At 40.0% G+C, this 24,170-nt stretch overlaps 1 protein-coding gene across 6 annotated transcripts in view; it reads right to left on the bottom strand.

Moving 5' to 3' along the window:
• The window catches only part of sez6b (seizure related 6 homolog b), a 313,597-nt gene that overhangs the window by 36,186 nt on the left and 253,241 nt on the right, over positions 1-24,170 (bottom strand). For all 6 annotated transcript variants that reach the window (XM_044201744.1, XM_044201746.1, XM_044201743.1 and 3 more), the window contains exons 8-9: positions 22,452-22,646; positions 21,261-21,399 (exon numbers count right to left, since the gene is read on the bottom strand). In XM_044201744.1, the coding sequence (XP_044057679.1) occupies positions 21,261-21,399; positions 22,452-22,646 (334 nt within the window). The remainder of the gene's footprint in view (positions 1-21,260; positions 21,400-22,451; positions 22,647-24,170) is intronic.

Here is a 24,170-nt window from a genome sequence, read left to right as displayed (position 1 = left end):
GGGGTTAGGCTCATGGAGTAGAGCAGTTGGACTTAAAATTGAACCTTGCAGTACACCACAGATCTGTTGCCTTATATCCTTGGCTCTTTTGGGTTTTTTTTTAAAATTGTAAAAACTTCTCACACAAATCTTGTGAGGCGTCGGTTAAATGACAGGGGGAGGAGGTGATGACCGAGCCTGTTGCCTTAAATAAAATTCTGGGGTTAGAGTGATTTGCTAAAATTAAATTAGAGAAGAAAGATGTTCTTGCTTCGTTAACTGCCATTTGATGGCTTTTTCACTGTAGCTCTCCAAAGCTCATAAAAAACATGTAAACCTGTTTTTGTTTCCATTTTCGTTCCTTTTTTCCTAAAGTCTCTCTTTAATTCCTGGGTGGATTAATTTAGCCAGGGCTGGGGTGTTCTGTTTGACTTTTTGTCTTTGTAGGGGTCAATAGAGTCCAGGGTAGTCTGAAAGGGAGACCAGCTCCTTTGTGTTAAAATGTGGATTTAAGGCAAAAGCTCAGAAAACTTGGGAGTGCATTTAAAACTTTTCTGTAAATAACAGCAGCAGCACCCCCCCTCTGACAATCGGGGTTGGAGTTGTGTAAAATCAGGGGGGTTGCTTCAATGAGAGCACTACAGTCTCCCTGGGGCTATGTCTCTGTGATGATAAAAAAAAGGTCAAACTTATTAAAAGTTAAGATAAATTAATGGATCTGATATTTAAAAGACCAAAACTTGCAGTAGTACAATTGAGGACAGGCGGTAACAGAGATTGCAAAGGGATTTGAATTAAGTTGTTATGGTTAGCAGCAGAGGGCTGTGATATTGAGTGTGCTGGAGTGGGTCTTTGATAAGAAATTATGGCGGTTATGAAAGTAGGTATACTAGTCGGTGACCTGTGGGGGGAGCTCTTATGGGAATCAGTATGCTGAGGTTGTGCCATAGAGCAATAGGGGGGATCTGAGACTGTGTGTGTGTGTGTGTGTGTGTGTGTGTGTGTGTGTGTGTGTGTGTGTGTGTGTGTGTGTAAGACGTAAACAGTCAGTCACATGGGAGGGACTACACTGTGTGCTGCAAGTTAGCTGATAGCATTTGGCTGCCCTGCTTGTCTCTGTAAAATTGCCAATAAAACTCATGTTGTGAGTCCTACTGGCAGACTGGAGCCAGGTGTGAAGGCTGAGGAGTCTGCTAAAACGGCCAGCTCCGCGGCCAAGAGTGGGGATAGGGCCTGATATACAAGTGGACTTTCCATAGCTCTTTTAAACGTCAAAAAAGAGGTTAAAATTGTTTTTGGTGCGCTCAGAAGCGGATGTTCCTGGTTATGGAATCACCAATGATTAATGTTGCCTATTTGGGGAGAAGAGGGGGCGAGGAGATGGTGCATGTGGACTGCCTGGACAAGACAGTGGACGTTCGGATACCTCTGTCTGCACAGGTGGACAGGGGTGAAGAGACAAGGAAGCCCGAGGAAGACCTCCTGAGTGTCTGATTACAGCCTAGACATCTGTCTAGGACAGATGGGTCCATGGATCGGCTCGATTTGGTGTGGAGCCATGAACTGGGGCCTTGGGCCTGGTTCCTGTGTAAAACTGAGCTAAATGTTAAACACTACATGTTAAATGGTGGAGAATGATAATTAAATTGCTGCTGCTTCGTATTCATTACATATTGATTCAGAATGCAGAAGCACACAGATTTCCTACATATATGTTGTCATTGTCCAGTAGTATTCACAAAAGTACAACTAAAACGTGTGTAAATTTAGCGGAGCGAACGGATTGGTCATTGGATAGCTCCGCACCCATGGCAACTGTAACAAACTGTAACTGTGTTGTGATTATGTTGTACATTCACACTGAAAAATTACAAAATCTTTTTTTTAAGTAGTATGCAGATTAAAATCATTCCATTTTTGAATGTTGATGGAATTTTACTGGCCTGAAAATCAGACTGCGTTACCATTTCTTATCATTTCATTCATTCATCCTGACACTGAGTTCATGTTAGCCAGTTTCCAATGAGGCAATCATAACCAATCAGTACTAGTAGGTGGGTTAGGGCCTAGTCATTCGAAACCATGAAAAGATCAACAATGTGTTAGTTTGTCTCTCAGTATTTTCTGACTTCCTTACTCTGTCTGGGGCAGTAAGACAGACAGACACATTGCTTCCTACTGAAGATGTAATTCTTTAAAAATGGGTCACAAATATATACTGTAGCTCAGTAATTTCCAAAAACAGCTCGTTACTGTAGTTTTTATCAACCATTACTCATAGGAGGAAATTTGTTGGGGACTATTTTCAGGGGCTCCAGTAAGTATTTTGGACAGCGGTGGGTGTGGGACTGAGTCAACTACAGTGTGTGTGTTCATGGTGATGACGGAACATGTCACCCAGTGCAACAGTGTGGCTCACTGATGTGTTTTAATATTTTTTGGAAAGCAATGGAGCTCCATGGCACAAAGGAATAGGATATATCAGGCTTTGGATACACACACAATACTTGTTAGTAGGATACATTCATTTCACCTTTAAGGGTTTTTGCAGCAATTGTAGAAATATTCCAAGAGCCTTTTTAGCTGCATCAATTTAATCCACACTTGTTGTCAGTTTTGTGGCAGTTTTTACCCCCGCTATTTTTCATTGATGTAGCTGGATATCTAGCTAAGTAGATGTAGGAAGATGACGTCCATATTCATAATCCCTTCTTCAAAGGTCTGATTGGTTAATTGTTTCTCAAACCAGGAGGAACAGCTGCCCTTGAGCATAACACCAGACCTTTTTCAATCACTGAACTAATTAGAGAATAAGAGATATGCTTACTGAGAAACACGATATATTACCCTTTCAAAACCTTTTTTTTAAATTTTTTTTTTATTTCAGCAAATAAATTCAATGCTGACAAGTCAGGGAAAACTATAAATACATAAATATATATAAATATACAACATCACAATATACTCCCCTTAACATATACAAATCTAAAATATTACAAGCTTGAAATATGTACAGTTCTGAGGAAGAGAGAGTCATGGTTTACAAACATTCTGGCCCACAGCCATTTACTGTAGCCCTGTGAGTCCTGCAGTATCTTTCATTGTCAACAGCACAAAAAAAATTGTAAGTCCTTCAAAATTTAAAAAACAAAATATAAATTCTGGAACTAAAACTGGAAGAGGCCCAGTTCAGTGGAAAAGCCCTTGCTCTCTTCAAAAGAGAGTCTACTCACAGATTGAGTTATACACTCTTTTTACTGTGACAGAAAGTCTGGCTGCATCCTTCAAAACAACACACTCCAAAAAGGTCAGCGTCTTTTTCAGTCCTTTAGGATACAGGATTCCAAACATGGAATATACGCACAGGAGGAGCCCAGTGCCTTCGAGATGTCCTCGCTCTCTTCTGTGACCAACTGGCCATGCAACGTGAGCACAATGCGGTCATACTGCATAGGATGACCCTCCCTGTAGCCTTTAAGCACCATCTTCGGTGCTGAGAAGACAGGAGTGCTGGTCTGAGCATGGCCCTGGGAGAGAGGGGATAGCATTAACCATATTCTCTCACATTTATTCAAAAGGCAAATCTTATGAGTTAATATTAAAACTGTACAAGTGTAGTGCTTTGATTAGATTGTACTTCACACACTGTAGTCAACTGTTCATGGCTCACTTCAACTTCAAAAAGCAACCATGGGTCCTGCTTGAACAGTGCAGGCAACTGTCGGCCTTCATACAACATAACATCATTAATTTAACATAACATGGTGGATGCTATTAAATGCGTTACAGTACATACTTTTTTTTACGTTCATTACTGTGTGTGAGACAGATACATGCAGGAAGGAAGACAGACAGGAAGGGTGTCAGTCAGTCAGGTAGGGTGTGTGTGTGTGTGTGTGTGTGTGTGTGTGTTGGTAAGGCAGTCAGTCATTGGTACATTGGAAGTCTAAGCAGTGCAGATTTAATTGATGCAGTTACCTTTTTTCAGTCTGCCATCCTCACAGTCATCATTCATGCGCCTGAACTTCTCCATCAGGGGACTCCGCAAAACGTGAAGGACTCGGGGTGTCATTACAGAGAGCTGTGTGAGAATTTGCTGGTCCACATCAATGTTGGTGTGGTCTCTCAGATCCCAAAGTAGCTTAAGTTAAAGGGACAGTTCACCCCAAAATTGAAAATACATATTTTTCTAATCTGTAGTGCTATTTATCCATCTAGATTGTTTTGGTATGATTTGCCGAGGTTTGGAGATATCGGCCGTAAAGATATAATTTGAAAAACTCAACAGCAATGTCTGGTTACTCAAGATAATCCATAGATTTGTTGTGAGCAGTTTCATGTGGGAAGTATTTTTTTTCTACTGATAGTTCCTACATGAAACTGCTCACAACAAGGTCTTGTATTTTTGACTTTGGGGTGAACTATCCCTTTAAGATGACGGCAAAGTAGAAAAGACGTATTAAAATATAGGCGTAACTCATACTGTTAAATAAGGAGGCAATTAACGCATTACTGTACTTACCATTTTGATCAGTCTTAAACACGGAAAACTGCAACATATGGGACCAGGGACCTGGTCCCAATCGTCATTATAAATGAAAACCTGTAAATATTAGGGGTGTAATGGTTCTCAAACGACAGAATCCGTGATATAAACATCCACGGACTCGAGTCACGGTTCCGTCTTCCATCCCCCTGTTAGAAAGTCAAAATAGTCTATTTACGTCTACTACTTGCATACGCGGAACAGCAATTCGAGAGCGTGAGTTTTACCTGGAAAGTTGAAGAGAGACAGGAAATGTGGGAGAGAGAAGGGGGGATGACATGCAGCAAAGGGCTACGGGTCAGACTCAAACCCAGGCTGCTGCGGACTCAGGAAATATTATTGAGTTTATATAGTGACTTTGCTGTTGTGAACATTACTGTTGCTGCTCTAGAAACAACATTTAGTTATATTTAAAATATTAAATTCTAATCCTTTTCTGAATTTATTCTTTTTTAAAAGAATATATTTTTTAAAAAGCAATTACTTAGTAATGAAAAAGATAATTGTAGAAGAACCGATAATTGTATAGATAAGAGTGAGTGACCCCTGTTAAACTAACTTTCACTTCAGAATTTGTGCAGCAACAAATATACCTTACCTGTATCTCCTTAACGTTAACGTTACCCCTCTCTCTCTGTCTCTCGAGCTTTGTCGGTTAGGCCAAAGGCTTTCAGTATCTTTGGTTAATGTAACTAATTAACTTAATTGGTTATTTGAGGTTATCAAAAGGTGGTTTCGCATCATGATTGACAGCTGAGGCCGGCTCACGATTGAGTCAGCCAGGTGCATGGGCGGGACCTTGATACCGCGGCTCCAACCCCGATCACTACTGCGCAGACTCTGGCTCCAAATGACGGCCAAACCAGCTTTCATTTAATCCTACCTCAATGATCATCATCATCATCCATCATCAATCATCATCCATTCAATGTCCATTGATAACAAGATGCTCAAACTCATGAACTTTCTATAGATGTCACATCTACTCTCATATGTTTGCTATGAATAGGAAATTAAGTAAATACATTTTTTTTGCTTTTTAAATATTTGAAGACTACTACACTTTTATGCTTATCTCAGGTCAAATAGAGTAAACTGGACTAACTGCATTGGAGTGTGTACAGATGGAGCCGCAATGATGACAGGCAGGCATGTCACCTTTTGGGACCCTGGAATATTTCCTTAGACATAGGGGGGCTTGGGGTCAAAAGGTTAATGTGGCTAATGTCAAATTTGATGCATATTGTTCCAAAGTTGAGTCAAGCTTGATTGACCTGGGGCACCCAGTGGCTCACCTGGTGGAGCTTGTGCACCATGTGCGGGGCTGGGTCCTTTGTTGCATGTCATCCCCTCTCTCTCTCCCACATTTCCTGTCTCTCTTCAGCTGTTTTCCTATCAAATAAAGGCAAAAAGCCCCAAAACATAATCTTTAAAAAAAAGTTTGATTGACCTGTGTAATTTTCTGTTAATACAAAATATCTTACTGCCTTACTGCCAAAATGCTATAATGTCTAAGCTTTAGGTAGGTAGCTTGTCAAACACCCACAAGGAATCTTATTTCCTCTATTTTATTTACTTTGTTCTGTATTAAATACTCTAAATCAGTCTGTCAGTTGTTTCATTGTGTGTTGGTTTTACAGCATCACACAACTACTGAGAACTACATCACGTCATCATTCAAATTCACTCTCTGAGAGTTGTGCTCATTCTCAAAGGACAATTTCCCCTCCCTTGCTTTATAAATAACTCTCATTTCCAACTCTGAGACTGAAAATATTTCCACCTCAAAATGTCAGTGCAATGTTGATGCTTGATGAATATAGTCTCTGAAAATCATAACCCTATAAACTCAAGTTAAAAACAGATTTCACCTAAACATCTTAAACATAATATTAACTTAATTAATAAAATCCTTAAACTCACATTATGTAGTGGTGAGACCTGGAAAAGTGACCTCACCTTGATAAAGCTTGAATCCTTCTGAAGATCTCACGTAGATCTCAAGTATAGTAAAATGAAAATGCTTTCTTCTAAACTCATGGTGTTCCATTTTTATTTGATTGCTAACGGATAAAGCCTCTCACCTGCTCAGAGAGCGAGGCGGATTGAGAAATATTGTCGGCTGGTGTCAAATTTGTTGTGATTTAGCTAAACAAGGCTTTGTGCTGCTCTGCAGTGCATCTGTAGAGAAAAATCAATCACAGCCTCCATTCCCTGACACTAATTTGATTTAGTTCAACTTGAAAAAACAGTGCTGAGTTTAGCTTGGCCACTGGGACCAGCTACCAACACATTTTACGACAACTATTCACTTTATGATCTGCTATTTCCATCTCTTGAAAAGTCGGAAATACAGGCGGAAAATGTTTGGAACAGTTTTTGGCTGTGCTTTACATAGCTTTTCTGAATATCTCATTGTCTTACAGGATACATTGGTTAAATCATGTCACTTTCACTTTTCCATTTTCATAAGACATTTAGATGCAACATGCTTAAATCTACCATATGCCAATGATATTGATATTTTTAAGTTTTTAACAAATTGCTTAACAATGTAACTGATATGAATTCTTGGGGTTTTGTGATCAATTTTAACCTTCACGATGCATCATCAACAATAAGGAAATACAATATCTATTCTCAAGCATAGGGGATAATACTTGGAATAGAATCAACAAAATGAACTGCCGTTGGTCAAGGTCAAGTTGGACACAGCTACTTGCTCTGTGTTTCTCCTGTAAGACATGATAATCAGGTGTAAAATCAATTAGAAAACTACAGAAACTTTAACTGTGGCAACATTATATGACTTTAAACATATTACACTTATTATGTTACCGGCAATTAATCAGTTCATCAGTTAATGAGTAAAAAATGTATAATGGGTTATCAGAGAATTCAGAAAGAAAACATAAGATTATTTGATATATACACTATATTTAACAACTATTTAATAAACATTACTTTCTTTACAAACAATGAATTTTGACAATTCCTCTATTAAAGCTCCAGTGTGTAACATTTAGGAGGAGCTATTAGCAGAAATGGAATATAATATTTATAAGTATATTTTCATTAGTGTACAATCACCTGAAAATAAGAATCGTTGCGTTTTCGTTACCTTAGAATAAGACGTTTTTATCTACAGAGGGAGCGGGTCCCCTACCATGGAGGTCGCCATGTTGTACTGCCATGTTTCTACAGTTGCCCAGTAACCAAACACTTCCTCTAGACCGTTCGCGGTTTTCGCGGCCACCGTAGTTTCTCTTACATTCTTGGAAAGGGGGAATGATGCGAGCGGTATTCAAATGGTTGCAAACTGTAATTTCACTGCTAGATGCCACTAAATCCTCCACACCGGACCTTTAACGAAATGCAGGAATTTTCACTTTCCCTAAATAATCCTATATTTTCTTATATTTTGTAAAGGTATAAACAGTGTGTTGTGTGGAGCTGAGTGTCAAGCAACCTGATCTTGATCCAACTCTTGTCAGGAGAAGGGTTCAAAACAGAGAAAAAAGAAATCAAGACTAATACTGCATTCCAAATCGCATACTTTGCCTGAGGCTGATGGGAATGTCATTAGTTTTGCCCAACCAGCAGTGGATGGTTGCCCACCCTGAGTCTGATTCTGCACAAGGTTTCTGCCTCTTAAAGGAAGTTCTTCTTTGCCACTGTCGCCAAGTGCTTGCTTATGGTGGGATTTGTTGGGTCTCTTTAAAGAGTACGGTCTAGACCTGCTCTATGGGAAAAGTGCAATGAGAAACTTCTGTTATCAATTGGCGCTATATATATATATATATATATATATATATATATATATATATATATATTTAAAAAAAGAAATTTAATAGGTATTTGGACAAATTTAAATGACCTGATGATTTGCCTAACATCTTTGAATGACCGTCCTTTCACGTGCCTACGTGCGGAGCATGTTTTAGCCTTCAGCCTTTTGGAGCTCATTTTATTAATAACTGATATCCAATGAGAGGGTATGTGGGCGAGTAAAAGACTTCCATGAAGGCTGCTCTCGTGTATCCTTGCTTGTGGTTCCTCAGAGATCCCTCCTCGCTCTTTGATCCTCGCTCCTTGGAGCAGAAATAAGAGCTTTGGGACGGCCTGCAAGATGGTGGATCAGAACAACTTCCAGTTCAAGCGAGGATCGAGGAGCAAGGAAATATCAAGAAGAGACTTGGGATGCACCCAAAGAATTTCAGGGAGAACAAGAGAGGACAACCAGTATTTTAGACGACTCAAAAATGGAAACAACATAATAGGAGTGATAAAGGAGTGTGCCAACTATTTAGCATTGTACATCTACAGTATAACATTATCAGAGTCATGATGAGCATATAAAAAAGATTCAAATCGATGCCGCAGAACCAGAGATATCATCTTTTTTATTCCAAGCATTCTTCTGCCTTGTCGAAAATTGACACCTACATGATCCACAATGCAGCTCAACCGCTGACAGTTTGGTCAGTTGCTAGTAGCAGCTAATGTAGCCACGAGCCGCTAGCCTCAAGCAGAGATGAGGAGCAGGCTAAAGAGGTCTGGTAAGCTCACGTCTTTCTAACTCCAAACCATCAGATTTTTTTCATTTTCAAACTTGCAGTCTTCAGACTCAACTGACGCTGACTCAAGTGACATCACTTGACTTGTGACTTCACACAGCTCCCTCTGGAGGCATAAAAAGCTTTATACAACTTTTTCACATATGCAGTAGTACTCCCTAACACCTGGAAACAGACTTTGATGTGTAAAATCAGTGGACACTTTGAAGTGAGGGAAAAAAATATTTTCATGTGACAGAAATGCTCTTCCATCATACAAAAAGACAACATGGCCATGCAGTTAGGAAACATGAGGACAGTTACAGATGCAATGAATTAAGTACAAATTGTTGCACTTAGCACCAGGACACGATTCCCCCTTAAACCTCAAACTGTCATTTTTACATTACTGTTTGTGTACTGATTAAATCATCATGAGATCATCATTTAGTTCAAAGACAGTGGTGTGGAAAAATAATTTTAGCATATTTTATGATTTTGCAACAAAAGCGCCACCTAGTGGCCAATGGGCGCCACATTGTGCACAGGTTCTCAGTGTGGCAAGGGAAACTACTGGCCTAACCTTTGTGTTAATCGGAGTTACATGGAGATATGACATCACTTCCTGTGTTTGCTTTATAACTTGTGCATTTTTGGAGTATCAAAATAATTTTAATAACTGTTGATCATGAGCGTCCATAGATTCTATGTGCACAGTTTCGTGCTGATCGGACTCACCGCCTAGGAGGAGTTCAAAAAGGTTCGAAAAAATGTTCACATATTTCATGATTTTGCAATAAAAGCACCACCTAGTGGCCGATTGTTGCCAAATCTTGCACAGAGCCTCAGTGCGGCATAAGAAACTACTGAGGCAAGTTTCGTGTTAATCGGACAGACCTGTGGCAATATAGATGTTTATTGATTTTTTCACATTTCATATTTTTTTCACGTATTCTGAATTGACCATAGGTTGCAGTGAGGCAAACTTTTGTCACACATCAGTGGATCTGCTGAAACAATGTCAGCTCTGTAGGACGTATGGGTAATATTTTGTGATTTTTTGAAGTTTGGAATGCCTTGCATTCGTGGTTCCCAGCCTACTCGGGCTTGGCCCCCAAAAAAAAAATATATATATATAAATATATATATATATCTGAGCGATTTCAATAGGGTTAGTACCGCTGTTACTGGCCTTGGCCAATGCCTTCCATTCCCAGGCATAAACCTCGAGCAGAACCTAGGCTCTGGGTGGGCAGCCATCTGCCTCGACCAGTTGAGTTGAGAGAGAGAGAGAGACAGAGGGGGAGAGCAGTATTAACAATCTCTCCTCTATTCTGGGTGCCTTATCCAATAATGTTAATAAGAAGACCTGAAACATAGGTGTTATGTTTGAGTTGTCTTTAGATGCTCAGGTGACTAAAGTGGTGCAGTCCTGCTTTGTCCAACTGAGACACTTAATCTAGATCTGGGGTCTCATTTATAACCGTTGCATATGCTCAAAATGGTGGCTGAAGGAGGCGTACGCCACTTCCCATGCAAAAGTTGTGATCTATAAAAACAAACTTGATGGGAGAATGTGCGCATCTGTAAGTAAACTCATCAATTTCATTTAATATCAAATGTTAATTATAGATCCACGTTATCATAAACATTAAAACCAGCAGTGTTATTTGTACTTGTGCTTGTAGTGAGCCATAACTATTCCTTAAGCAACTTTCAATTGTAAAAGATATACAGTGGTGTGAAAAAGTGTTTGCCCCCTTCCTGATTTCTTATTTTTTTGCATGTTTGTCACACTTAAATGTTTCAGATCATCAAACTAATTTAAATATTAGTCAAAGATAACACAAGTAAACACAAAATGCAGTTTTTAAATGAAAGTTGTTATTATCAAACCTACATGGCCCTGTGTGAAAAAGTGATTGCCCCCTAAACCTAGCAACAACTGCAATCAAGCGTTTGCGATAACTTGCAATGAGTCTTCTACAGCGCTGTGGAGGAATTTTGGCCCACTCATCTTTGCATAATTGTTGTAATTCAGCCACATTGGAGGGTTTTTGAGCATAAAATGCCTTTTTAAGGTCATGCCACAGCATCTCAATAGTATTCAGGTCAGGACTTTGACTAGGCCACTCCAAAGTCTTCATTTTGTTCTTCTTCGTCTGTCAGCCTCACTAGAATGCTGTATCAAATTCACATCTGAATCTATATAAGTTTCGGGTATTATGCAACAGTTGTTGAATAAACATTCGCAAACAGTTTGCTCAACTTATCTCCACTAGGCCACTCCAAAGTCTTCATTTTGTTCTTCTTCAGCCATTCAGAGACCCCACAACAACATCCAAAGAACTGCAGGCCTCACTTGCCTCAGTTAAGGTCAGTGTTCATGACTCCACCATAAGAAAGAGACTGGGAAAGAATGGCCTGCATGGCAGAGCTCCAAGACGAAAACCACTGCTGAGCAAAAAGAACATTAAAGCTCGTCTCATTTTTGCCAGAAAACATCTTGATGATCCCCAAGACTTTTGGGAAAATACTCTGTGGACTGACGAGACAAAAGTTGAACTTTTTGGAAGGTGTGTGTCCCATTACATCTGGTGTAAAAGTAACACAACGCATTTCAGAAAAAGAACATCATACCAACAGTAAAATATGGTGGCGGTAGTGTGATGGTCTGGGGCTGTTTTGCTGCTTCAGGACCTGGAAGACTTGCTGTGATAAATGGAACCATGAATTCTGCTGTCTACCAAAAACTCCTAAAGGGGAATGTCCGGCCATCTGTTCATGACCTCAAGCTGAAGCGAACTTGGGTTCTGCAGCAGGACAATGATCCAAAACACACCAGCAAGTCCACCTCTGAATGGCTGAAGAAGAACAAAATGAAGACTTTGGAGCGGCCTAGACAAAGTCCTGACCTGAATCCTATTGAGATGCTGTGGCATGACCTTAAAAAGGCAGTTCATGCTTGAAAACCCTCCAATGTGGCTGAATTACAACAATTCTGCAAAGATGAGTGGGCCAAAATTCCTCCACAGCGCTGTAAAAGACTCATTGCAAGTTATCGCAAACGCTTGATTGCAGTTGTTGCTGCTATCACCAGTTAGTAGGTTTAGGGGGCAATCACTTTTTCATACAGGGCCATGTAGGTTTGGATTTAGTTTTACCTTAATAATAACAACCTTCATTTAAAAACATTGAAGTGTGACAAACATGCAAAAAAAATAAGAAATCAGGAAGGGGGCAAACACTTTTGCACACCACTGTAAGCCAACTCAAATCTTAAATCAAAGTTCAATATTTCATCAGTGCTCTCTTACCATCACATTCCCCACCCCTGGCGCGCAGAGAAGAAAGCCAGACTGATGAAATCATCATCGGTTTTAGAAATCCAAGATAACATAAAATAGCATTAAAGAATAGTAAAACAGAGCAGTTTTTAATAAAATCTTCGAATACTGTACATTTATCACCAAGTACGATTTTAGTTTTCACTTAGCTTTTGCGTGTAACATTGCTGCAGTGAACAGGACTGTGCTGTCAGGCGCACAGAGGACACTGGGGACATCGTGGTGGCGCACACACACATTCTGCCTTCTCATCTCGACTCACCCGGCACATCTTCACCACCTGCACATCTGGATTGTGTAAATTAGCAAAGTCTGGAAATAAAGTGACAGCTCTCACACAATCGCTACACTCCATATCCTCATTATCAGTGCTAATTATAATGCAGGCCAAGCATGATAAAACCGACATAAAAAAATGTGTTCACTTGTCAAACTTCCACCTTCTAATGATTTCCCATGGTGGGGGATACCACTGATTGACGTGATCAGTGAGGGAAAGTGCGAAGTAATCAGTGTGATTGCTGTAAACATAGAAATACTGCGTTGAGACTCGTGCGTAATGCTGCATTATGGATGAGATGCCACTGCAGAGGACAACGCGAATGGAAGGGTCAGGAGCGAATGAGTGTTCAGGGACCACGAAGATTCCCTGGCCGATGTTGATGACTGGCTAATAGGCCTACGCGGATTTAGATTCCCCAGAGCCGTGCTCTTGGATCTTTGTGTTGAACTGGGTCCAGCATTATACAGACCAATCCAACGGAACCGCGCCATCCTGGTACAAATACAAGTAGGCTACTAACCACTCTGAGGTTTCTGGCAACCAGCTATTACCAGAGATATATATATATTATATATTGTTGATATCATCAACACACAATAATGTTTCTGTTCTTCCTCCCGTCTCACAGGTGGACTGTGATTTATATATGGATAGTTGCCTGGAGGTGTGTGTATGCACAGTTTTTTTAATTGAATTATTTTTGCCACATGAAATTTTCAGCTTTTGTGTGCTCGTACACTTTTAGTAAGGATCCTATGCACTGTTTTATAAACGAGACCCCAGGTTATTCCTTTCCTCTGCAGATTTAGAAAAGGTTATCCATGCTTTTATCTCCTCCAAACTAGACTAGTGCAATGCACTTTATTCTGGTATCAGCAGGCAAAACTTCCAAAGACTGCAACATATACAAAACACTGCTGCCAGGCTTTTAACAATGTAATAAGATAAGCGATCACATCACACCGATCCTTGCTGCCCTTCACTGGTTACCTGTGAGTTTTAGAATTGATTTTAAGATTTCACTGCTTGTTTTTAAAGCCTTGAATGGTCAGGCTCTTGTCTATATCTGTGATCTGCTTACTCCCTGTGAGCCTGATCGCTTGAGATCCTCTGGCAGGGGCCTACTAATGGTTCCAAAATCTCGGCTTGTCACTAAAGGTGACCGGCCCTTTGCTGTTCGGGCCCCTCAACTGTGGAACTCCTTGCCTGAAGATCTCAGGCAGGCAAACTCAGTGTCCTCTTTTAAATGTCTTCTTAAAACTCACTCTTATCTTATGGCTTTTTTTAACTGATGGTAATAATACTATTTAAATTATTTTATTCCTTTTTTATATCTTATGTTTTGGATGTTGTTGATTCTTATTATTGTTTTTATTGTAAAGCACTTTGTGACTTTGTTTCTGGAAGGTGCTATATAAATACAGTTTTTATTATTATGTTTTTTATTAACAGTTTTCCTGAAATAATTATATAATGTCCATTCTTATCATCAATAACATTAAAGGTTTCGAAAGGTATGTTTTCAATAATCAAAACCGCCACTCCTATTGCTTTTGCTTGAAAGGAATAGAGTAGAAGAGCTGCCCCACCCAACCTGTCAGGATACGAGAGTGATCTAGTCCACGTAAGTGAGTTTCTTGCAAAAAACTATTTCTTGATTGAGCTCTTTAAGATCTAAAAACATGTTTTTCCTCTTAACTGAGTGGTTTAAACCCTTTATATTCCAGCTTAAGAAGTTTACATTGCTACCCATTAGTTATAATTTTTGTGAAGGCTGGTATGGCCATGGGTAATATTTATCAGCTGTCGTAGAGTGGCAGTTAACAGCAAAATAAGTCAAATATAAAATAATAAAAATAAAATAAAATCCCTAAGAAAATACCAGTTGGGGAAAAAAAACACCCCCTACCCTCTTCTGGTTTGGTGTCCACAGTATTTAAATTTTACCCGTCTGCGGGCTTCTCGAACAAGGAGGTCTTTTACCTGATAGCAGTGTAGACAGAGGAGAACCAGGCATGGTCTCTGTCCAGGCCGGGTTTAGCTGCCAGGGTGCGGTGAATTCCGTCGATCTCAGGTGGGGAGGGAATTAGCTCGTTTCCAAAGTCCTCGATAAGCAGGCTCGAGAAGAAGTCACTTGGAAGTCTGCCTTCAATGGATTCCGGTAGTCCTAGCATAAGGATGTTCTGCTGTCTGCTTTGTCCCTCCACATCAATAACTTGGGCTTTCAGTTTGGAGTTATCTTCCCGCAAGTTGGAGCAGAGACTGTCAAGTTCAGTCACACGCTGGCTCATGTCGTCGGAGTCAGTGGTCCGGACTTGATCAAATTTCGATTCTAGGGCTCTGAAGTGCGCCTCTCAGTGCTGTTCGAGCAGCGTGGTAATGGCCAGTGGTAATGGCTGCCAATGTTAAGTGAGGTGCAGAGTTATCTTTTTTACTGGATTTCCTGGCTTTCGTGGTCATATTCTGTGGTCTATTTCTTTTGTGTTAACTATAAAACCAAAAAACACTGCACTTTTCTCAAATTAATTTAAGGGGGTTCAGTCGGAATAAATTAAGAGGTAATGGGAGCTATAGATTCTTGCATCTATTCCATGCAAATGCTAACCGGAAGTCCATATATTTGAATTTTGAACAGTCAGGCTAGCTGTTTCCTCCTACTTCCAGTCTTTATGCTAGGCTAGGCTAACCACGTCCTAACTCAGGCTCCGTACTGAACACACAGACATGAGATTGATATCCATCTGAACATTTCACTCTCCAAAAAAAAAAAAAGTGGATGAGCATATGTCCCAAAATATTGAACTACACAGTAGTTCTTTAAAAAGAGCAACTGCAAACTATTTTCTTGGTGGAGTTTATTTGTTGCTAGGATCAACAACTGGTCAAATTTGAATGTTGTTGAAATGCTACAGTGGTACACCTACACAGGTGTTTTACTTTTTGTGCCTGATTAGACCTTTTCTCAGGACTGTGTGGGCATGTACAGTCTGTGCTTGATTGACATTTCCCTCTGTTAGCTTTGTAGCACTTTTTAGGGCAGGACAACTTACACCTTTATCAGTCTTTTTAGTGCATGAAAACCTCACATAATTCCTAGCATTGCTCCGCCCAGCTGAAAACATCTGTGCGGGGTAAGTAAGTAAGTAAGTAAGTAAGTAAGTAAAGCTTTATTTGTATAGCACTTTTTAAAACACACAGTTACAAAGTGCTTCACAGATACACACACGGAAAATATTAATGAATAGATAAATAAAGATATACTACAATACAAAAACACAGCACAAAACCAAACTGAGCCAGGTCTCAGTAAGATATAGGATGTCGAGGTTATGGGATGTAATTAGATCATTGAGAATGAACAATTTATTGGAGAGATGTTTGGCCTGGGCAGTGGCAACGGATGAAAACCTCAGGATTAGTTCATCCTTGTTCTTAAGCTCCGTTTCAGCCGTCTGATGTCATCTTCCAACCGTGAGTATGACAGCTGGCACTGTCCACACACAGCCATGATGATGTTTCGCTGTGTCATGCCAAATCCTGATAAAAGTAACCGGCTAGCCTAGTCACCAGGCTTAAAACAAACTTAACTAAGTTAGCGGCAGTCGAGGCGGTCCAGAGGAGGTAAAGCTGGCAAGTTTCTAAAAAGTGCAATCAAGCAATGCTAGACAATCAGTGAGTGGATATGATCTGGTGTTCACAGATAGCTGCTGTTTAACCAGTTTATAGTCTTTATTTAACCAACCAAAGTACATTTTTAGTGCGATCTTTTGTCAGAGTTCAGAAGCATTATGTAAAGACGCCAATGCTTGCATAGAATCATGTGAGAACAGAGAAGGACACATAAAACTAAAACATCCAGGTGCAGGATGAATGTCAACCAATGTCACCAAATGAGTCTGTGAATGCACTCAACATCACAAACTGACATCATCTTACAATTTAACAGCATGTGAGGTGGATTGTTCCTTTAATAATGTAGAATAATAACCACTTTAATAGTTACTGTTATTTAAAAAGGCAATGTTTTTTTATTTCCATCCAGAAGCAGTGGACAGTACTCTATACTTTGTGGGAGAGAGGGTGGTTTCATTCATTTCACTTTCACTTTAATCACAGCTTTCACTCCCTCCTCTTTCATTTGAAGGCCATCTATAAAAGTCATTTGATACACCCCAGTGATAATGTCTCTCCTGCCATTACATAGATGGAGCAGGAGTTATGTGCACATGTGCACAGGTGTCTGTGAGGAATGTGAGGAACCAATAACCAGGGACCTTGTTAAAGGCCTCATATATCTCTGTACACTGTCTAACCCTGAGCGTTCAGGGAGAACAGCTGCTATTGAAAAACTTCATATAAATGCTCAGACACCTGCTAGGCATATGCTCAGACAGTGCTGAGGCTTGGTGCTAGATTAGAATGCTTCTCTCTGTGGAAATCTCTATTTTGGTAAATTCCCACAAGTGCTTTCTGGGAAACTGGACCACAGTGTGCTGACACCTCAAGTTTAGTTTGAGCTGCAGACTTTTTACAGTTTATCCCCGTACACACCAGTGGCGGCTGGTGGAAAATCATCTGAGTATGATTTAATGCAATTAGTGGTGTAAAGTTGCTGTTCAGACACTTGAATGGACATTAGCTTGGGCTCTAAGGTGTAGAGATAGTAAACTCCAGCAAACTTCTGCTTCAGAACTCTCTCACAAGTGAATTCAATTGAATTATACTCAAAAATATATTGTCCCTGATAACCAATACAAAACAGTTAACAGAAGGAAATGCCCAAAATAATAACATAAACAATCTTGTAAGTATCAGTTGATGTCTCACACATTTGTTTTAAAATGTCAACTATGCACATCGCACAAAACACACATTGGGGCTGAACATGAACAAATGTACACTGCAGTCAGAGTTTGACTACATCAGCTTGATACCTGGTTATTCATTGTCCATTTGAAGCTGGTAGCGATGGTGTCGGCGGTTGGTAATGAACTCGAAAAACCACTGTTGGATGTTACTCTTGGCATCGATGTAGCTTAGCACAAGCACCAGCTGGCAGTGGGGGGTCGTCTCGTCTGCTTCAGTGGCGATAAAATCTGCGCATTTTACTTCCTCCTGATTGTAATCCTTTAGCACTGACAGCATGCAGTCCAACAACTCGGTTTGTACCGTCTTTGACTGCCTTTAAAACGGTAAGTTAACTGTCAAGGTGGGAGGCAGCAAAATCCACAAATCCCCTGAAAATGCCAGGGTTGTCCGAGGAGTCAATCTCGTCATGCTGACACACGGCCAACTCAAAAGCCCCATAAAACTTCATACAATTGATTAATTTGGATAAAATGAGTCTGTTTTTATCCACCTCCTCATTGTGTTTCCTCACCGCGATCCTGTGGCAGTCATCTGCGTAGAGACGTTCACTCTGCCTAACATGGCTAACATTAGCTTGATAGAATTATCCATGTGTGTCCTGGTGTTCTCATGTTTCCTTACTTTCTCAGACAGGTGCATCATATCCCTCATTCCTGGACTGTCCAGGATCTGGATCTGTCCCCGTGAAAAAGCAAGCATGGAAAGCAAAATATGGCACTTTGGTGCACACTTTGCCTCCTGTGGGCGATTTCCCCATCGCCCCAGAGCTGCTGAGACATGCAGACAGGTGGAGGGGACGTGTAGGAAAAATAATATACAATATATGTTGCGCAGATGTTTTGCTATCTTATTTTACACATATTACTGGGTGCATGCCATATTTCAAAGACACAGATATTGACAATTTGTTTAATTTATTATTATTATTATTATTGTTATTATTATTATTATTATTATTATTATTATTATTAGTAGTAGTAGTAATAGTAGTAGTAGTAGTAGTAGTAATGGGGTTTTTTTATGGCTCAGGGCTCAGAGAGGGCGGCGCCCTAGCGCCCTCTAATGGCTGGTAAACACAGATGCTCACAATACACACAATGAACAAGACTAAAAGTCTAAATCCCCACTAACAATCCCAAAAGGCTGCAATATTTATCACATACCACAACACAAAAATGAACACCAAACTGATAATATTACTTTTGACAGAGCATTGCCTCCAGGGGGCTACGATTTATATTTTGACCTCATGGTTGCTTGAGAATAGGTCATGCAAAGAATGGGTTTGGCTTCAGAAGAGGTGGGGGACATAATGACGTCAAGGTTTTAGACTTCATTCAAACCCAAAACCTTTACATTAATCTACACTAGCATGTAATGCATTATGATGAAATTAGTTATCCTGCTTTCCAACAATACAACAAAAAAGCTAAATTGCTGGATTTGTTGCACTACCCCTATCCTATGTCACATTTAATTTCATTGATAGAGACCGGATATGTCTGTAAATGTTACCATCTTTTTGGGAGAATATTAAAGCCTCCTTGTGGAGCGTTTGATTAGTGGAGCTATGGAGCAATGATTTGATGAGTGGGTCTCAGTTTTTTCCTGCTGCCAGTTCCATGCTACTCCACTGAATGACAGTTGGTAGTGGTAGTGCACCAAGAAACATAGCAATGTGTCAGGAAAGGCTGGGACTTTCAGCAAGAAAACATAGACGTTAACAATGTAAGTTTAAATCAGCTTTGCAAATGTTTTATTCTAAAGGAAATGCATTCACCATGTTTGTTAGGCCTCAAAGATACACGCAGATACATGCAATGTGCTTTGTTGAGAAATAGTGAATGGAAAGAAAACTTGGTTCGTTTTCAAGAAAACTCAACAGGGCACCTTTAACTGCAAATCAAAATATAGAAAAAATATAAAATATATTTCTTCATCTACTGGCCCCAACAACTGCCAACAGTCAGAGGTTAAGGCACCCTGTATGAAACATGAAAGACAAAACACAGGCCACAGATCACTCACTGCTACTCCTAAAGCTAATTACTGTGAGCGCATGGTAAAAACAGAAGGCAACCTAGACGAGTGCATCAAAATTTTAACTCAGAGCTTCTCATTCGCATTCAACAGGGGGAGCAAAGAGTGCAAAAGATCGCCCGAACACTACAACTGTGCCCAAGAACAATGATCCCATTCCTCAAACCACAAAAATAACATGCTGAAATGGCTCCAACTTCTGGTCAGCACTATAAAGACTATGTACTCCATATAACCACTCTGACTTAAAACTTGGAAAAGGATATGCTGAAAAACAGAGGATCAAATGATTCTGTATGGTTGGTATTTTTTTTCCACCTCAAAGACAGTGTACTTTTAAGAGGAACTGGGCATGCTGGTGGTCTAGTGGTTAGAATGTGTACCATATAAAAAGCAGTGTACCAGAATCATTTCTGGCTGGAGACCTTTGCTGCATGTTGTGTTCCCCTCTCTCTCCCCATGCTTTTGTCTGTACACTTAAAAAGAGTCATAAATTCCTGGGAAGTGATAACTTTAACCTCAGTTCATTGAACGTGATTCAGGGTTTTGCAGAATTGTCCAGTATCAATGTTCTATCAGGTGATGACGGTTGAAAATCAATATAAGGATGTGGAAGGATGTAAAACATCATGAGAGAGAGAGAGATTAATTTGATTTGATCACTCATTTACTTTACACTACCTTGTCATGGTAGGCTTACAGAAAATCCTAGAACTTGTGAAGTTAAAATAAAAAAGGTAAAACATTCTTTTCACAAAAACATACGTATGATACTATAGGTAACATAACATGTCTTCTCTTTGATTTTGGTTCCATATTTACACAAGATTTTACACATTGTCTAAATGTTTTCAAAGAGTACCTTCACTTCTACTGAAATCTCCTGCTCTGCTAAATGAACAGCAGCAATTACTTATGTCAACAGACATCCTTTCAAAAACCAGAGGAAGCCATTAATCAGTGCTTCTTAAAGTACAACAAGAGCACAGGTGCTGTTCAGAGAGAGAGAGAGAGAGAGAAAGAAAAAAAACAGAGCTTAAGATGCAGCCTATGCAAATGAGCGCTCCTTCATTTTCTTGCAAATGGAAAATGATTTTCTACGGCTGACTGACTTATCGGGCTCTGACACAGTGGGGGGTGTTGTTCTGTTTCTTCACCTTGGCACTGGTTTCTTGTGATTGGCAATCACAGGAAACACACTCCCATGCTGTACACTTGCACCCTCTACTCCACAAAGCAGTCATTACAGGAGTGGGGGGAAGGGTGGTGGTGGTGGGACTACCAAACAAACCCTCCCTGATATAATTAGTTTTCTCCACTGCACCTAATTAACCTTTGTCTGTGTGGCACTTACGCATCTCATTCACAAGCCAAGCACTATTTCATTAGCAGCGTGTCGCGTTTTAATGTGTTCTACCAGTCATGGTGAGGTAGCTCTTTGTAATCTTCAAACTGCTTCTATGGCACTGTTGGAAGCCAGGGGCTGGCGTACATATAAGCACAGGAGATGAAGTGGGATTTGTGATGATTAGATTCAAATTAACCAAGGAAATGGTTTGTAGTGAATCGGTTTCATGCATATCAAAAGGCAAAGGGTGAGGAGGCAGATCAAACTGCACATGTGGAAAGTAGATACATACACTTGAATGTCCAGCATGATCCTCTTGTCTTCCTCAACGTGGACTCCCCAGATACAGTCCTGGCCTTTATCGTAGGCTTCAGGCCAGTTAGGCGACAGCACCACTCCAGCTGAATCTGTGATCTCGCCACTACACACAGCTGGAAAATACACAACCATGGATATTAAGACAGACAGTGAGTGTAAAGTTAATTTTAGAATTTTGCCTAAATAAAATACAGTCTAAAACTGGCAACATTTTGATTTAAATCAGGAACTGTCTGATCAAGGAATAAGTAAACAAGATCTCAAATCTGACCAGGCATTCAATTAGACTATATTCATGGAAACTTCTTGGTCAGCTGTAATCTGATTCGACGTAGTTTGAAAGGTCAGTGGGAAGGGTTAAAGTTCAAATAATTAAAACTTTAAGAACAAGGGCAAGGTGTAGAACTTACAGGGTGCCCAAAGTTCAAGGTAGCATTGTTGCAAGATGTGGTATCATCACTCTCTCCATTGGAAAACTGTGACTTATTTACCTGTACCTGAGGAGGACTGAACGGTTCTAATAAAATTCATGCCCAATACATGAAAAAATTCATGTATTGGGTTTGACCTTCCTACATTTGCTTTGTTTAAGTGTTCATTTCACCTGGATGAAAATGCTTTGTTGTAATCAAGCATAAAACAAAGTCCATTAAAGATGGCGGTAACTTGAACAGCCAATGTATTTGTTGTAGTACTGAATGGTATCCATACCAAAATGTGTGGTGTGTGGCTGTGTGAACTATAGAGTGGCACTAAAACATTGAGGTGTATATTAACAGTTTATGTGAAAATGACCAGTCTATGCTATTTTACTATTTATTGGTTGTTGCCATTGTGTTGGCTGACTAAAACTGCAGCATAAGTTGTTCTCGGGCCCTGTCTGATCTAATTAAATCACACTGTATGCTTGTGGCTTTGCAGCCCCAAACACTCATTGTTAGTAAAGTTGGACCCAACCAGCAACAACAGTACCAACAGCCATGAGTCCTACTGAAATGTCCCTAAGCGAGATACTGACCCACTGTCTACTCATTTTAAGTGAATAGTGTCAGCTAAATGCCTAAAATAAAACATGTAATGTACTAAGAGTGATTAAAAACAGGATGTAATTGAATGTGGATGGATCGCTACAGTACACACAAAACACATACACAGACATACAGACCTCTGCAGGCAGGCTCGGTCTCATTCCACTGGGGATTGTTAGGGTCCATGCATTCAATGGTGATAGATCCCTGTTCCAGAGTATAGCCAGGGTCACAGGCAAACTCCACCACAGCTCCCACTGCCCAAGTGTTGTCGCTACTGGTCAGGTTACCATACTTCACGAAGGGTTCGTAGCAGTGGCCCGCTGCAAAGGCTGTGGTACAAAGACATTTTCAGCTTTTACCCAAAAGCATATCATATTGCATTTGGAAACAACTGGCTAGTTATCAGATTTATTTCAAGGCCCCTGGTTTCCTGTGAGGAACAGTAAGAAAAAAATTAACAAATATGGCACCTAGAACTGTCCTGCATTATACCAGGTGTTTGGAACAACTGATGTAAAAGCTTTTATTAGCTGCAATGAAGATGGATTCTAAATGTGTGTAATACTTGTGAGAGCCATTCAATTATGGCTCTAGAGATGGTGATGTCAGTTTGTCCACCATTTTGATCAAGACTGAAATATGATTACAACTGATTACAAAGGGGAGGTCTGTCAGACAAATGGCCTACTGACTCCACACAAAGCACACTGTAATAAAAAAACAGATAAAATAAGTACAAGGGCACGCTTAAGGTGCATGCATGCAAATAACAAAGGGAAAGGAAGCAATTGCCATACCACACACCCCTGCATTAATATAGATGCAAGCACCCCCTACAAGAATATAATTATTACAGTTGAAGCAAACATTTTTTTAAGTTGATAGTAGTCTCAAATTAAGATATATTAAAATACTTGGGGTTAAACTATCAAAACTAAAAAAAATCTAAAAGAACCACCAAAATTACAATAAAATGTTGAACAGAATTATCAAAAGGCTGTTTTTGTTGAAACAAGACAATAATCAGCTAAAACAAGGCATAAAATCAATACTAATTGAGCAAGAACATTAAAGTGAGCAAGGCAAGGCAAAGCAGCAGCGGCAGTCTCTACTCTCTGCTGTCCGCAACACTCCCCCAATCAGTGGTATGGCAGGGAATCTCTCAGTACCAGGCTGACAACCTCTACGCCTGGTAGCATCTGCAAGCTGTATCTGGGGGCACATATAGCATGGGAGCAGCGAAGCACACAGGACGTCGGTCTCGACCAGAGAAAGAATAGTCAGGATAAAGGAGGGACCATCAAATCTTTTAGACGAGCTGAACAGCATTATGTCCTGCTAATGGCCATAATGAGGTCTGTCGTTCCCTTTGGACTTAATCCCATGTGCGGCAGTGAAGCAGAGGCCTAAGAAGATTACACTGATTGTATTTCCAAGTGGTCCTCGTGGACCAGAGATGAACCGCCTATTTTATGGTGAGTGCAAAGACAAATGTGAGAACAAAAGATAAGAGAAGCTAAGTGATATCTCACCCTAACCTTTAGATGAATCCCTGTTCCTTGAAACAGCGTTGCTTGAAACTTACTTTAAAATACATTGTGAATTCTCATGTATAAGGTTATGCCAGCAGAGGCTGCAAGTTAATATTGTGTACCTGAAAGACTGTCCTTGATTCTTTTATTCCCAAGCACCAGAGAGGCAAAAACTATGACATAGCTTTACTGGAGAAATTCCATAAAATGACTACAAAAGCAACTGATTATAGATGTGATTAAATGCACCCAATAACATGTTGATTGCAAAAACTGCAAATAAGGCAGTAATGAAAGTGAAAAATGTATTTTGATTATCTA

This window comes from Siniperca chuatsi, linkage group LG7, assembly GCF_020085105.1.
Source record: "Siniperca chuatsi isolate FFG_IHB_CAS linkage group LG7, ASM2008510v1, whole genome shotgun sequence".
Lineage (NCBI taxonomy): Eukaryota > Metazoa > Chordata > Actinopteri > Centrarchiformes > Sinipercidae > Siniperca > Siniperca chuatsi.
The sequence above is the reverse complement of the archived record's forward strand: the minus strand, read 5'-3'. Positions and strand labels throughout refer to the sequence as shown.